This window comes from Pristiophorus japonicus, chromosome 9 (genome assembly GCF_044704955.1).
Source record: "Pristiophorus japonicus isolate sPriJap1 chromosome 9, sPriJap1.hap1, whole genome shotgun sequence".
Lineage (NCBI taxonomy): Eukaryota > Metazoa > Chordata > Chondrichthyes > Pristiophoridae > Pristiophorus > Pristiophorus japonicus.
In genome coordinates this window covers 110,703,342-110,716,846 of record NC_091985.1, presented here as the reverse complement: position 1 = coordinate 110,716,846, position 13,505 = coordinate 110,703,342, and the positions used below count along the sequence as shown (strand labels likewise).

The window sequence follows — 13,505 nt, the reverse complement described above, 5'->3', positions numbered from 1 at the left end:
TAGATATGTGAAAAGAAAAAGATGAGCGAAAACAAGCGTAGGTCCCTTGCAGTCAGATTCAGGTGAATTTATAATGGGGAACAAAGAAATGGCGGACCAGTTGAACAAATACTTTGGTTCTGTCTTCACAAAGGAAGACACAAACAACCTTCCGGAAATACTAGGGGACCGAGGGTCTAGTGAGAAGGAGGAACTGAAGGAAATCCTTATTAGGTGGGAAATTGTGTTATGGAAATTGATGGAATTGAAGGCCGATAAATCCCTGGGGCCTGATAGTCTGCATCCCAGAGTACTTAAGGAAATAGCCCTAGAAATAGTGGATGCATTGGTAATCATTTTCCAATAGTCTATTGACTCTGGATCAGTTCCTATGGACTGGAGGGTAGCTAATGTAATACCACTTTTTAAGAAAGGAGGGAGAGAGAAAATGGGTAATTATAGACCGGTTAGCCTGACATCAGTAGTGGGGAAAATGTTGGAATCAATTATTAAAGATGAAATAGCAGCACATTTGGAAAACAGTGACGACATCAGTCCAAGTCAGCATGGATTTATGAAAGGGAAATCCTCCTTGACAAATCTTCTAGAATTTTTTGAGGATGTAACTAGTAGAGTGGACAAGGGAGAACCAGTGGATGTGGTGTATTTGCACTTTCAAAAGGCTTTTGACAAGAGGTTGGTGTGCAAAATTAAAGCACATGGTATTGGGGGTAATGTACTGATGTGGATAGAGAACTGGTTGGCAGACAGGAAGCAGAGAGTCGGGATAAACGGGCCCTTTTCAGAATGGCAGGCAGTGTCTAGTGGAGTGCCGCAGGGCTCAGTGCTGGGACCCCAGCTATTTACAATATACATTAATGATTTGGATGAGGGAATTGAGTGTAATATCTCTAAATTTGCAGATCATACTAAGCTGGGTGGCGGTGTGAGCTGTGAGGAGGACGCTAAAAGGCTGCAGGGTGACTTGGACAGGTTAGGTGAGTGGGCAAATACATGGCCGATGCAGTATAATGTGGATAAATGTGAGGTTATCCACTTGGGTGGCAAAAACGCAAAGGTAGAATATTATCTGAATGGCGGCAGATTAGGAAAAGGGGAGGTGCAATGAGACCTGGGTGTCATGGTACATCAGTCATTGAAAGTTGGCATGCAGGTACAGCAGGCGGTGAAGAAGGCAAATGGTATGTTGGCCTTCATAGCTAGGGGATTTGAGTATAGGAGCAGGGAGGTCTTGCTGAAGTTGTACAGGGTCTTAGTGAAGCCTCACCTGGAATATTGTGTTCAGTTTTGGTCTCCGAACCTTAGGAAGGACGTTCTTGTTATTGAGGGAGTGCAGCGAAGATTCACCAGACTGATTCCCGGGATGCCAGGACTGACATATGAGGAGAGACTGGATCGACTGGGCATGTATTCACTGGAGTTTAGAAGGATGAGAGGGGATCTCATAGAATCATATAAAATTCTGACGGGATTGGACAGGTTAGATGCAGGAAGAATGTTCCCGATGTTGGGGAAGCCAGAACCTGGGGACATAGTCTAAGGATAAGGTGTAAGCCATTTAGGACTGAGATGAGGAGAAACCTCTTCACTCAGAGTTGTTAACCTGTGGAATTCCCTACCGCAGAGAGTTGTTGATGCCAGTTCATTGGATATATTCAAGAGGGAGTTAGATATGGCCCTTGCGGCTAAAGGGATCAAGGGGTATGGAGAGAAAGCAGGAAAGGGGTACTGAGGTGAATGATCAGCCATGATCTTATTGAATGGTGGTGCAGGCTCGAAAGGCCGAATGGCCTACTCCTGCACCTATTTTCTATGTTTCTACGGCACTCTGCCCCCGAGTTGGCTGTGGTGCGGTTAAGACTGTCATCCATCTTCTTCGGGATTGCCCCTTTGCAAGGCAGGTCTGGAAAGAGATGCAGTGATTGCTGTCGAGGTTCATCCCAAGCAGCTCTGTAACACAGGACTCTGTGCTCTACGGACTGTTCCCAGGGACACACACCGAGACAGACATCATCTGCTGCTGGAGGGCCATCAACTCGGTGAAAGACGCACTTGGTCTTCCCGAAACTTGCTGGTCTTCCAGAGTAAGGAGATGTCCACGGCCGAGTGTTGCAGACTGGCGCAATCCAAGGCCCAGGAGTACATGCTGAGGGACGCACTAAAGATTGGAGCAGTCGCCGCAAAGGCACGGTGGGGAAGAGCTACAGTTTAAGACCCTTCCGCCATGATCAACCCAGGGGATGGAATCATACCCCCCTCGGGCTGTACTTGTTAATCTGTTTGTATACATAGAGCACCATGTACTGAAAAACATCTGTGTTGTGCCATGTATAATGAAAGTCTCTGCACTGTTTAGTAACTTGTAAAGAAATGTAAATGTTTTCGCATCCATTCCGTGTACTGCTTTCATCTGCATAGTGCTACATGTAACGTGATTCATGATCGGTATTGAAAGGTATCCTAGAATGTAATGTAAACCTGGTCTCATCTGCTCCATGTAATACCCTTATTTGCACAGTACTACATGTAACGTGATTTACAGATTGTACTAAACTGTACCTTGAAATGAAATGTATGCTAGTGCATTGTATGGAACTGCTGTCATCATCCAAACGAATTGTATGGAATTGCTGACCGCAAGGTACTGAACTATTTTCCAAAGTATTGTGAAATTTTTTTTGAATAAAGTATATTTTTGGGGGGAAATAAAAAGGAGTCTTCTAATACACTGCTTCTGTCTTGTGGGTAGAAGCAAACTGCTCGCTGAAGACCATAGGTGGGTAAGGCCTCCTGCTGTGAGCCCTCCTGCCCCTCCTCCTACTTCTCACTTTGTGTGCATCTTCTCTTCGTCATTGCCTCCACTCCCACTCCTGAAGATACTCGAGTGCAAGGGGGACTGCCAGTAGAACCCCCATGACTGTAAGCAACTGGTGTGAGCAGCAGCCTTTAAATAAGAGTGAAGTCGTTCTCCACTTGCACCAATACTCCCGGTCATCTAAGAGAAGAATAAACCATCCGTGGCTAACTAAGGAAGTAAAGGATGGTATCAAATTGAAAACAAAGGCAAACAATGTTGTGAAAAATAGTGGAAGGCATAAATGTGTCAGATAGTGTATAATGTGGGAAAATGTGAGGTTATCCACTGTGGTAGGAAAAATGAAAAAGCAAATTATTATTTAAATGGGGAGAGATTACAAAATGCTGTGGTACAGAGGGATCCGGGGGTCCTTGTACATGAAACACAAATAGTTAGTATGCAGGTAAAGCAAGTAATTAGGAAGGCTTATGGGGCTAGAACCTCCATTTTTTTTTGCATGCTTAACGCCCACTTAACACACATTTTACCGCTGAAATGACGTATAACACCCATATATCGCCCATTTTGGCACAAAATGGAAACTGACAGCCTTTTTTAGGAGACTTATCGCCGAGTGTTACTTTCCCCATGTGCTTAAGGCCGGGAAAAAATATTACCGCCCGCCTACTTTTTTTGGGCAGAATCAGCAGAATGGGCGAAATCACCGCCCATAATATCGCCCAACGTTACTTTCCGCACGGAATTAACGCCGAGATTCAATATGAACGCCCGCCCACTGTTTTTTGTCGGAAAGAACATAGTTACCCAAACTTGCGGCCATGAAGATCGTCCATCGTCAATTTCACCACCTCGCACACATATCACCCACAATATCGCTCGCTCAAAAAACCGCCCACAAAAAGTGGAACTAACCGGAACGAACGCCAGCGGTGTGGTTGGCATTTGTTAAATCCCATTCTTATGTGAGGAGCTGATATCTGAAAGATTTGCCTGAAAGAGCGCTGATGTGGGTGACAACGCTGACACACTGCTGTGTGTGTGCAGCTCAGACATCAATGGTGCCCATCACCTTGGTGCCAGTTAACGTTTACATTGACTGATGTTAAGTTGTATTTAACCCTTTCATGGTAAGGACTCATCAGTGTGTAACGGTCCAGCTATCTGAGACAATGCGCAACAAAGTTATGTTCAATAACAAAAGTTTAATACCAACATTGGTCTGAAATCATAACAGCCAATAACACCCAACCCCCGCCCACACCCCACTTTTTCCACCATTGACATAAATCACATGTTCAACATGTCCAGCAACACAGAATACAAAGGCAAAGCAGGAGCGTGGTCCCTAGCCCCCATACATTGCAACAAATTGCATACACCCAGATGGAGATATAACACTGCCATCACCTGTGGACATGCACCTCGCTTTCCTTCCCCCCTCTCCTTCTGCTCCCCACCTCTACCCCTTCCTCTCCTTGCTCCACGACGCCTGGCCGAGGAGCTCCTCAGGCGGTGCCTCATTGGGGGGGCGATGAAGGCAGATGCGGTGGTTGCATGGGTACAGGAGTGGGAGGTGCTGAGGGGGCAACATTCTCTGATGCAGAAGCAGGATCTTGGTCCTTGCTCTCATCTGTCGTTCGCAGTGGTGGTGCGGAACCTAGGGGTGGAGTGCCACGCTCTGGGACCACTGGGAGGCCTGTGGCAGCAGTGTTCCTGGCTATCGCTTCCAGGGACTCTGCCATGCGCGGAATGTACTCGGTCATGGTGGCCAGCTATTGGGATATGCCCCCCAATGCTTCGATGAGCTGGTTACCAATGTCTACAATCCTCCTGGACAACTGTACCATCTCTCCGCTGTCATGTCGCGCTCGTGGAACAGACCTGCCGCATCCACGAGGCCTCCGCAGGGTTGGCGTCGTCCTGAGGACAAATGGGGTGCTCTGTGGAGAGGTACTTGGGGCCCGTAACTCCAGAATGGAGGCGGGAATGACCAGAAGACGACTAGATGGCCTTGGGGTGGAATGGCTTCTGGAGCGAGGCGATGCAGGTTCTTCGAAGTCTGCGCTCTCCTCCGTGGAGAACAGACCCAGCGGATTGATGGACGAGCCTGCACCACCATTCAATAAGATCATGGCTAATCATTCAAGCTTAGTACCCCTTTCCTGCTTTCTCTCCATACCCCTTGATCCCTTTGCCGTAAGGGCCATATCTAACTCCCTTTTGAATATACCTAACGAACTGGCCTCAACAACTTTCTGAGGTAAAGAATTCCACAGGTTAACAACTCTCTGAGAATTGGAGCTTCTCAGCACTAAATGCAGTAGGACCGTCCGCCGACTCCTGCCCCACGCCCCACCTTCTGGCCTCTGTGGTCTTGCCTGGAGCCGCGCTGCTGGATGAGCTGCAAAACACAAATGAGGTTATTAGAGGAGAAGGGGGTGCTAGGGTGACAAGGTGAGTCTCGTGCTGCACACAGCAGATGCACGACAAAAGCACCACTGCTCTCAAAATCATCACAGACATTACATTTCATGACCATCAACACATTGTGCATTGCAATGATTTTCATTAGGCAGCATTATTTCTATGACACTTTTAGAAATCATCTATCATATATGATTGTTGGGATATGAGTGGGTGTGGCATCTATTGACTTTACATTACGCAATGGTGTAAGCTTTACTCACGTGGCATCATTTCAGGGTCTGCAGATGCGTCTGTGGCTGTCCGGGGGTGCTTCCCCATGATTGCGAGCACTCGCTCCTCCATCTCTGTGATGTCGCTGGGGACTGGTGGACCCCCTCATCCGTTCGTCTTTGCACGGACCTCATCGTCGATAGCTTCTTCTGTAAAAGGTGACAGGATGTCATGCCATGAGATCATTGCTAGGTACTGTCACAGAGACTGACACAACACATAACCGACAGATGTAATCATGATTATTATCATTCTTTACCTAAAGACGTACACCGTGACCGCAGGCTTTGAGTAAAACATTCCCGGTAAAAGTGCAAGACCTTACCTCTGCTGATAGTCACTCATGACTGTTACAAATCAAATTATATAAATACATAAGTACATGTAAATCAATGTAATACTTAATCTTGCGGATCCCACAAGGTCGTTCCATCGTTTGCAGCATTGGTTGCCCTCACGCACCTCGTTGGTCGCCGACGAGACCACCTCTGTTACCTTGGTCCATATCCTCTGGGAGGCCTTTGGGGTGGGCTTCCCAAGCCCTCCCTGTGTCAAATCACCCCAGCGTAACTCGACCTCCTGCATTTGCTTCGTCCAAGAACCTCCTGGCTCTTTTGCGGCCTCCAATGTGCTCCTCTCGCACCTCACTGCTCTCTCCAGCGTCAGTCTCCACAGCGTGCTGTGATACCTCCTCTTCTCTCTCCATTATAGGCCAAATTCAGTCAAATATGTGGCTGGTAACAGCTAATTTTTGTTTGCCTAATTGCTGTGAAGCTCTAAAGTCTCCCTCCTTCCTCCCAAAGCAGCCACTCCACACCACACCCAGCCACGCCTTCAGTCCCTCTGAGCTTCCTCTATCTCTGTCTCCTCTTCTGCGCATGTTATGGTGACCCCAGAATCGCGGGAATCGAGCATTGCCATGTTGTTCCTAAGGACGGCCACACTTAACGGCAGAAGGTCAAAAAAATTTAACGCTACCGCCCATTTGATATCGCTTGTGGTAACGCCCATTTTCAAAAATGTAAACTAGGTGTTTTGAGAATGGGCGAGAAGCCGGCGATCTGAAAACCCTTTTTAACGCCCACGCCGGAAATAACGCCCATTTTTGGGTGATAAGCACAAAAGTGGAGGTTCTAGCCCATGGAATGTTGGCTTTTATTGCAAGGAGGCTGCAGTATAAAAGGGAAGTCCTGTTACAACTGTACAGGGCGTTGGTGAGACCACACCTGGAGTACTGCGTACAGTTTTGGTCTCCTTATTTAAGGAGGGATATACTTGCATTGGAGGCAGTTCAGAGAAGCTTCATGAGGTTGATTCCTGAGATGAAGGGGTTGTCTTATGATGAAAGGTTGAGCAGGTTGGACCTATACTCATTGAAGTTTAGAAGAATGAGAGGTGATCTTATTGAAAGGTATAAGATTCTGAGGGGGCTGGACAGGATAGATGCAGAGAAGATGTTTCCCCTCGTGAATGAATCTAGAACTAGGGGGCATAATTTCAGAATAAGAGGTCACCCATTTAAAACAGAAATTAGGAGGAATCTCTTTTCTCAGAGGGTTGTGAATCTTTGGAATTCCCTTCCCCAGAGAACTGTGGAGGCTAGGTCATTGAATATATTTAAGGTGGAGATAGACAGATTTTTGAACAATAAGGGAGTCAAGGGTGATGGGGAGTGGGCAGGGAAGTGGAGTTGAGACCAAGATCAGATCAGTTATGATCTTATTGAATGGCAGAGCAGGCTCGAGGGGCCAAAAGGCCCACTCCTGCTCCTATTTCTTATGAACTTTAAACAAGTTTAGAAGGCTGCAAGAGTTGCAAAAAGCTACGCAGAGCCAATCAAACTGAACAAACATAGCAGCTGCAAGTTGCTGCTGATGATTCCTTTAAATATAGCTGCTGGAGGCTCCTTCCTGCTGTTGAACGCTTGGTCAGCTGGTCGTAATTAACACAGGCCAGTAAGTGGAGCGGCGAACGTGAAAATGGCAGATCGGGCGTCAGGTAAGCAATGCACACTCACTGACGTTACGATTTGAATAATCTACATATCTTCAATGAGCGCAGATATCGGCAGCGCTGCCACAGAGCCAAAAATAGTAGCCACCGCAGGATCCAGCAGCAGTGGGTGGAAGTGAGGCAGCTGCCAATCTTTTTCCAATCAGGCCTTAATGACCAATGCCAACATCTCCAATTTCTAGGTTATAATGAGTTGATGAAATTCAGAATGATTAGCTTGGAAGGATAGAGATCAATACATCGTCCTGGCACTGAATTTAAAGCAATTATGGGAGATTGATAAAGGCAACCATGAAAAAGGTGACATTACATGTTGAAAGGTAGCCAGTGCTTTTCTGAAAAATGTTCAAGTAAGTTTAACATCAGACAAGATATTTTAAAAATTCAAACATCTTGTAAATTAAGAATAATAGAGCCCAGAGCATACAAGAGTACATAGGGCTAGATTTTCCTATGAGTCCCTCAACGCCAGATTGCCCGCTCAGAAAAACCACTAATGTTTGGTGAGTAATGCTGGTGAGAATTCCAACTTTTATGTTTAAACTAAATTAAAATGAATTGCCCAGCGAGGAAATGGGCATTGCACCTTTATTGTTGGCGGTTTTCTCGGCGGTTAAGGGGAAACGAAGTAAAATGGGTGGTTCTTACCGGAATGGACGGTAGATATTTAAAATTTAGTCCGAGGCTGCGGTTGGGCCTAGGGAGGAGGAAAACTCAAAAAATAAATTTTCAATTAAAAAAAACCCGTAAAAAGCATTCCCAAGACACATTTACACCTAATCGCTGTTTTAAAATTTTAAAAAAATAAAGAACCTTTAACTTACCTTTCTTTGCAGAGTACTCATATACCGCCCTGTTGAAGCAGTTTTTACACGGCGGTTCTCTCGGCGATTTGAACGTCGGCGGTTGAGGCCAAACTTACGGTCCTGGCAATTTTTCTCGCCGTTGCACGTCGGCAGTTTGGTCCCGACGGGCATGTTCAGATGTGGGCGATACCATTAAAAAACTAAGGGGAAAAATTTTGCCAGGTGGAAAAACAGCTGTACCGCCGTTAAAATCGCCGAGAACCCGCCGAAAATGATAGGAAAATCCAGCCCATAATGTGTAACAGAACAATTCAAAAATTGAAACTGGGCATAAGCGGGGATGAGGCTTAAGAATCTTTTTATTAGTTATACCATTAGAATAAAAGGAACGGGAAGTAGAAATTATAAAAACAGAACACCAATAGTAATTTCCAGAATATGTTTGAGCAATAACAATTCCTGTGGCTGTTTAACCATAACCTGTCAAAAGGTCAGGCATGCAAAGTTGGTACTTGAGTTAAAAGAATGTTTTGAACTGTTATGTATGGAGAAACAGTCAGACTGAACACTGTGAGTTCAAAGTAAAGTGTGACTGTAGTCTTTTATTGCAGGTCTCCAGAGTGCCTCTCCAACCTGTGAGGCCTCCTTAAATATCGGTGCTCCCAAAGGATTATGGGATCCCTTGGGACTCCAGGGGATGAGCCCTCTGGTGGCTGTACAGAGTAAATACAAGTTTGCATAAATAACTACACTTCCCCCCCCCCCGCCCCCCCAAAGTCAATAGTGTAACTATTTACAATATGAGTCGATCTGGGACCCTTCTTGCCCTGGTTGATCGTCTCAGTTTGAAAGCTGGTATTGTTGAATCATTTGTTGGGCCCTCACTGGGCTGCTGTGCAGCTAGCCTTGCTGGGCTGCCTGGAGTGTTGGATCCTGCTGGGCTGCTGTGGATGATGGGTTCTGCTTCGTGATCAACCGTGGTGCTGGTTGCCACTGGTGTATATGTTGGGGGATCAAAAAAGGTAGGTTCCAAGGTGGGTTGTTCAGGATAGTCCGTGAATCTGAGTTTGATTTGGTCCAAGTGTTTCCGGTGAATGAGTCCATTTGAAAGTTTGACCCGAAACACCTTGCTCCCCTCTTTGGCCACGACAGTGCCGGGAAGCCACTTGGGACCTTGTCCATAATTCAATACAAATACAGGATCATTGATTTCAATCTTGCGTGACACATTTGCGCTATCATGGTATGCACTTTATTTAAGCCGCCTGCTCTCTACCTATTCATGTAGCACAGGGTGAACTAACAAGAGCCTTGTCTCAAGTGCTCTTTTCATGAGCAGTTCAGCAGGTGAGATACCAGTGAGTGAGTCAGGTCTCGTGCGTTAGCTAAGCAGGACTCGGGATAGGCAAGTCTGCAGAGAGCCTTCAGTTATCCCCTTCAAGCCTTGCTTGATGGTTTGCACTGCTCTCTCTGCCTGATCATTGGACGCTGGTTTAAACGGGGCAGATGTGACATGTTTGATCCTGTTACAGGTCATGAATTCTTTGAACTCAGAACTGGTAAAACATGGCCTGTTGTCGCTCACCAGGATATCGGGTAAGCCATGTGTGGCAAACATGGCCCGCAGGCTTTCTGTAGTGGCAGCGGATGTGCTAGCCGACATTATCTCACATTCAATCCACTTGGAGTATGCATCTACAACCACAAGGAACATTTTACCCAAGAACGGGCCTGCATAGTCGCGTGTACCCTAGACCACGGTTTGGAGGGCCAAGACCATAAACTTAGCGGCGCCTCCCTGGGTACATTGCTTAACTGCGAGCATGTATTATATCTGTGAATGCAGGACTCTAAGTCCGCATCGATACCGGGCCACCACACGTGGGATCTGGCTATCGTTTTCATCATAATGATGCCTGTGTGAGTACTGTGGAGGTCATTGATGAAGGTGTCTCTGCCCTTCTTGGGAACCACTACACGATTGCCCCACAGAAGGCAGTCTGCCTGTATAGACATTTCATCTTTGCGCCGCTGAAATGGCTTTATCTCTTCCTGCATTTCCACTGGGACACTGGACCAGCTCCCGTGAAGCACACAGCTTTTGACTCGAGATAATAAGAGGTCCTGGCTCGTCCAGGTTTTGATCTGCCGAGTAGTGACGGGTGATTGCTCACTTTCAAATGCTTCCATAACCATGGCTAAATCTGCGGGCTGCGCCATTTCCACCCCCGTGGTGGGCAATGGCAGCCTACTGAGAGCATCGGCGCAGTTTTCTGTGCCTGGCTTGTGGTGGATGGCGTAGTCGTATGCAGCAATGTGAGCGCCCATCTCTGGATGTGAGCCGATGTGTTGGTATTTATCCCTTTACTCTCGGAAAACAGGGACATGAGTGGCTTATGGTCAGTTTCCAATTCGAATTTTAGCCCAAACAGATATTGATGCATTTTCTTTACCCCATAGACACACGCTAACGCTTCTTTTTCAATCATGCTGTAGGCTCTCTCAGCCTTAGACATACTCCTGGATGCGTAAGTAACCGGTTGCAGTTTCCCAAAATCATTAGCTGGTTGCAATACACACCCGACGCCATATGACGACGCATCACATGCTAGTACCAAACGCTTACATGGATCATACAACACAAGCAATTTGTTTGAGCATAAAATTTTCTAGCTTTTACAAAGGCATTTTCTTGGCTTTTGCCCCATGCCCATTCGTCCCCTTTTCGCAGTAAGACATGCAGTGGTTCTAACAGTGTGCTGAGACCCGCTAAGAAGTTATCAAAGTAGTTCAGGAGTCCCAGAAACGACCGCAGCTCCGTCACGTTCTGTGGCTTCGGTGGTTTCTCGATTGCCTCCGTCTTTGGTGGGCCTGATGCCATCCGCCGCAATCCTCCTTCCCAAGAACTCCATTTCAGGCGCCAGGAAATCGCACATCGAGCGTTTAAACCTGAGCCCCATGCAGTTGAGTTGACTAAGAACCTCCTCCAGGTTCTGCAGATGCTCGGCTGTGTTCCGACCTGTGACCAAGATGTCGTCCTGGAAGACCACGGTGTGCGGGACCGACTTCAGTAAACTTTCCATGTTTCTCTGGAATATCGCCACCGCTGATCGAATTCCAAACGGGCATCTGTTATAAATAAAAAGACCTTTGTGCGTGTTGATGCAGGTGAGGCCCTTCGATGATTCCTCCAGTTCCTGCGTCATGTAGGCTGAAGTCAGATCCAGCTTCGCGAACGTCTTTCCTCCTACCAGCATTGCAAAGAAGTCAGCGGCCTTTGGTAGTGGGTACTGGTCCTACAGGGAGAAACGATTGATAGTTACTTTGTAGTCGCCACTGATTCTGACGGTGCCGTCTCCTTTAAGGACAGGAACGATCGGGCTGGCCCACTCACTGAATTCGATCGGTGAAATGATGCCCTCTCTTTGCAGCCGGTCTAGCTCAATCTCTACCCTTTCTCTCATCATGTACGGTACTGCTCTCGCCTTGTGATGGATGGGTCGCGCCCCTGGAATTAGGTGGATCTTCACTTTTGCTCCTTGGAATTTCCCAATGCCTGGTTCGAACAGCGAAGGGAACTTGTTTAAGACCTGGGCACCCGAAGTATCATCAGCGGGCGATAGCGCTCGGACATCGACCCAATTCCAGCGTATCTTTCCCAGCCAGCTCCTGCCGAGCAGCGTGGGACCATCGCCCGGTACCACCCAGAGTGGTAGCTTGTGCACCGCTCCATCGTAAGAGACCTTTACGGTAGCACTGCCGATTACAGGAATCAGTTCTTTCGTGTAAGTTCTTAGTTTCGTACGAATTGGAGTTAAGACTGGCCTTGAGGCCTTGTTGCACCACAGTCTTTCGAAAGTCTTTTTGCCCATGATGGACTGGCTCACACCCATGTCCAGTTCCATTGACACCGGGAGTCCAGTTAATTCAACATTCAGCATTATCGAGGGACAATTAGTAGTGAATGTGTGCAGTCCATGTACCTCTGCATCCTCGGTCTGAGGCTGTGGTTCATCGTGATCCTCCGTGGATCTGTCCTCCTTTGCAACATGGTGGTTTGCAGGTTGAACAGGATTAGCAGCTCGCCTGCACATCCGTTGGAGGTGTCCCATTGTTCCACAGCCCTTGCAAACGTACTCTTTGAATCGGCATGAATGGAAATGACGATCACCCTCACAGCGCCAACAAGGTGTTAATGGCCTTGCATTCATCACCCTTGATGGTGGACTCTGAGACATCTGCGGACGTGCAGCTGCAGGCATGTGTGACCTGCCCTGTACGTTGCAATTCGAAAACAACATCACTTTGTTCACAGTACTTGTAGCAGCACTTGTGTGCTGAGAGATTTGCTTAGTATTGTCACTGGTGGCAATGAACACCTGGGCTATCGCTATGGCCTTACTCAAGGTTGGGGTCGCTACAGTCAAAAGTTTGTTAAGTATGGTTTAGTGGCCAATGCCAAGTACAAAAAAGTCTCTGAGCATGTGCTCCAAATGTCCTTCAAATTCGCAATGTCCTGCAAGGCGTCTTAGCTCGGCGACATAACTCGCCACTTCCTGGCCTTCAGACCTTTTGTAGGTGTAGAACCGGTACCTCGCCATCAGAACGCTTTCCTTCGGGTTCAAATGCTTTCGGATCAGTGTGCACAAATCATCGTACGATTTCTCCGTGGGTTTTGCTGGAGTGAGCAGATTCTTCATGAGGCCATACGTTGGTGCCCCACAGACAGTGAGGAGGATTGCCCTTCGTTTGGCAGCGCTCTCTTCCCCATCTACGTCATTGGCCACGAAGTATTGGTCGAGTCGCTCCACAAAAGTTTCCCAATCATCTCCCTCCGAGAATTTCTCCAGGATGCCCACTGTTCTCTGCATTTTTGGGTTCGCTATCTCATCGCCAGTTGTTATGTATGGAGAAAGAGTCAGACTGAACACTGAGCTCAAAGTAAAGTGTGACCGTTGTCTTTTATTGCAGGTCTCCAGAGTGCCTCTCCAACCTGTGAGGCCTGCTTAAATACCTGTGCTCCCAAGGGATTATGGGATCCCTTGGGACTCCATGGGATGGGCCCTCTGGTGGCTGTACAGAGTAAATACAAATTTACATATATAACACGAACTTCTTAACAACATTGCGGGCCAGCACACTGGAGCCCGACAGATTACAGTGCCACACAG

General features: G+C 47.2%; 1 protein-coding gene across 2 annotated transcripts in view; it reads right to left on the bottom strand.

The window, feature by feature from the left end:
- The window catches only part of LOC139273170 (synaptojanin-2-like), a 222,482-nt gene extending 216,839 nt beyond the window's left edge, over positions 1–5,643 (bottom strand). The window contains exons 1-2 of one of the 2 annotated variants that reach the window (XM_070889701.1): positions 5,506–5,643; positions 5,175–5,219 (exon numbers count right to left, since the gene is read on the bottom strand). In XM_070889701.1, coding sequence (XP_070745802.1) covers positions 5,175–5,219; positions 5,506–5,587 — 127 coding nt within the window. In that variant the 5' untranslated portion in view covers positions 5,588–5,643. The remainder of the gene's footprint in view (positions 1–5,174; positions 5,220–5,505) is intronic. The other variant, XM_070889699.1, reaches the window with a different exon arrangement.
- Between the last annotated feature and the right edge of the window lie 7,862 nt (positions 5,644–13,505).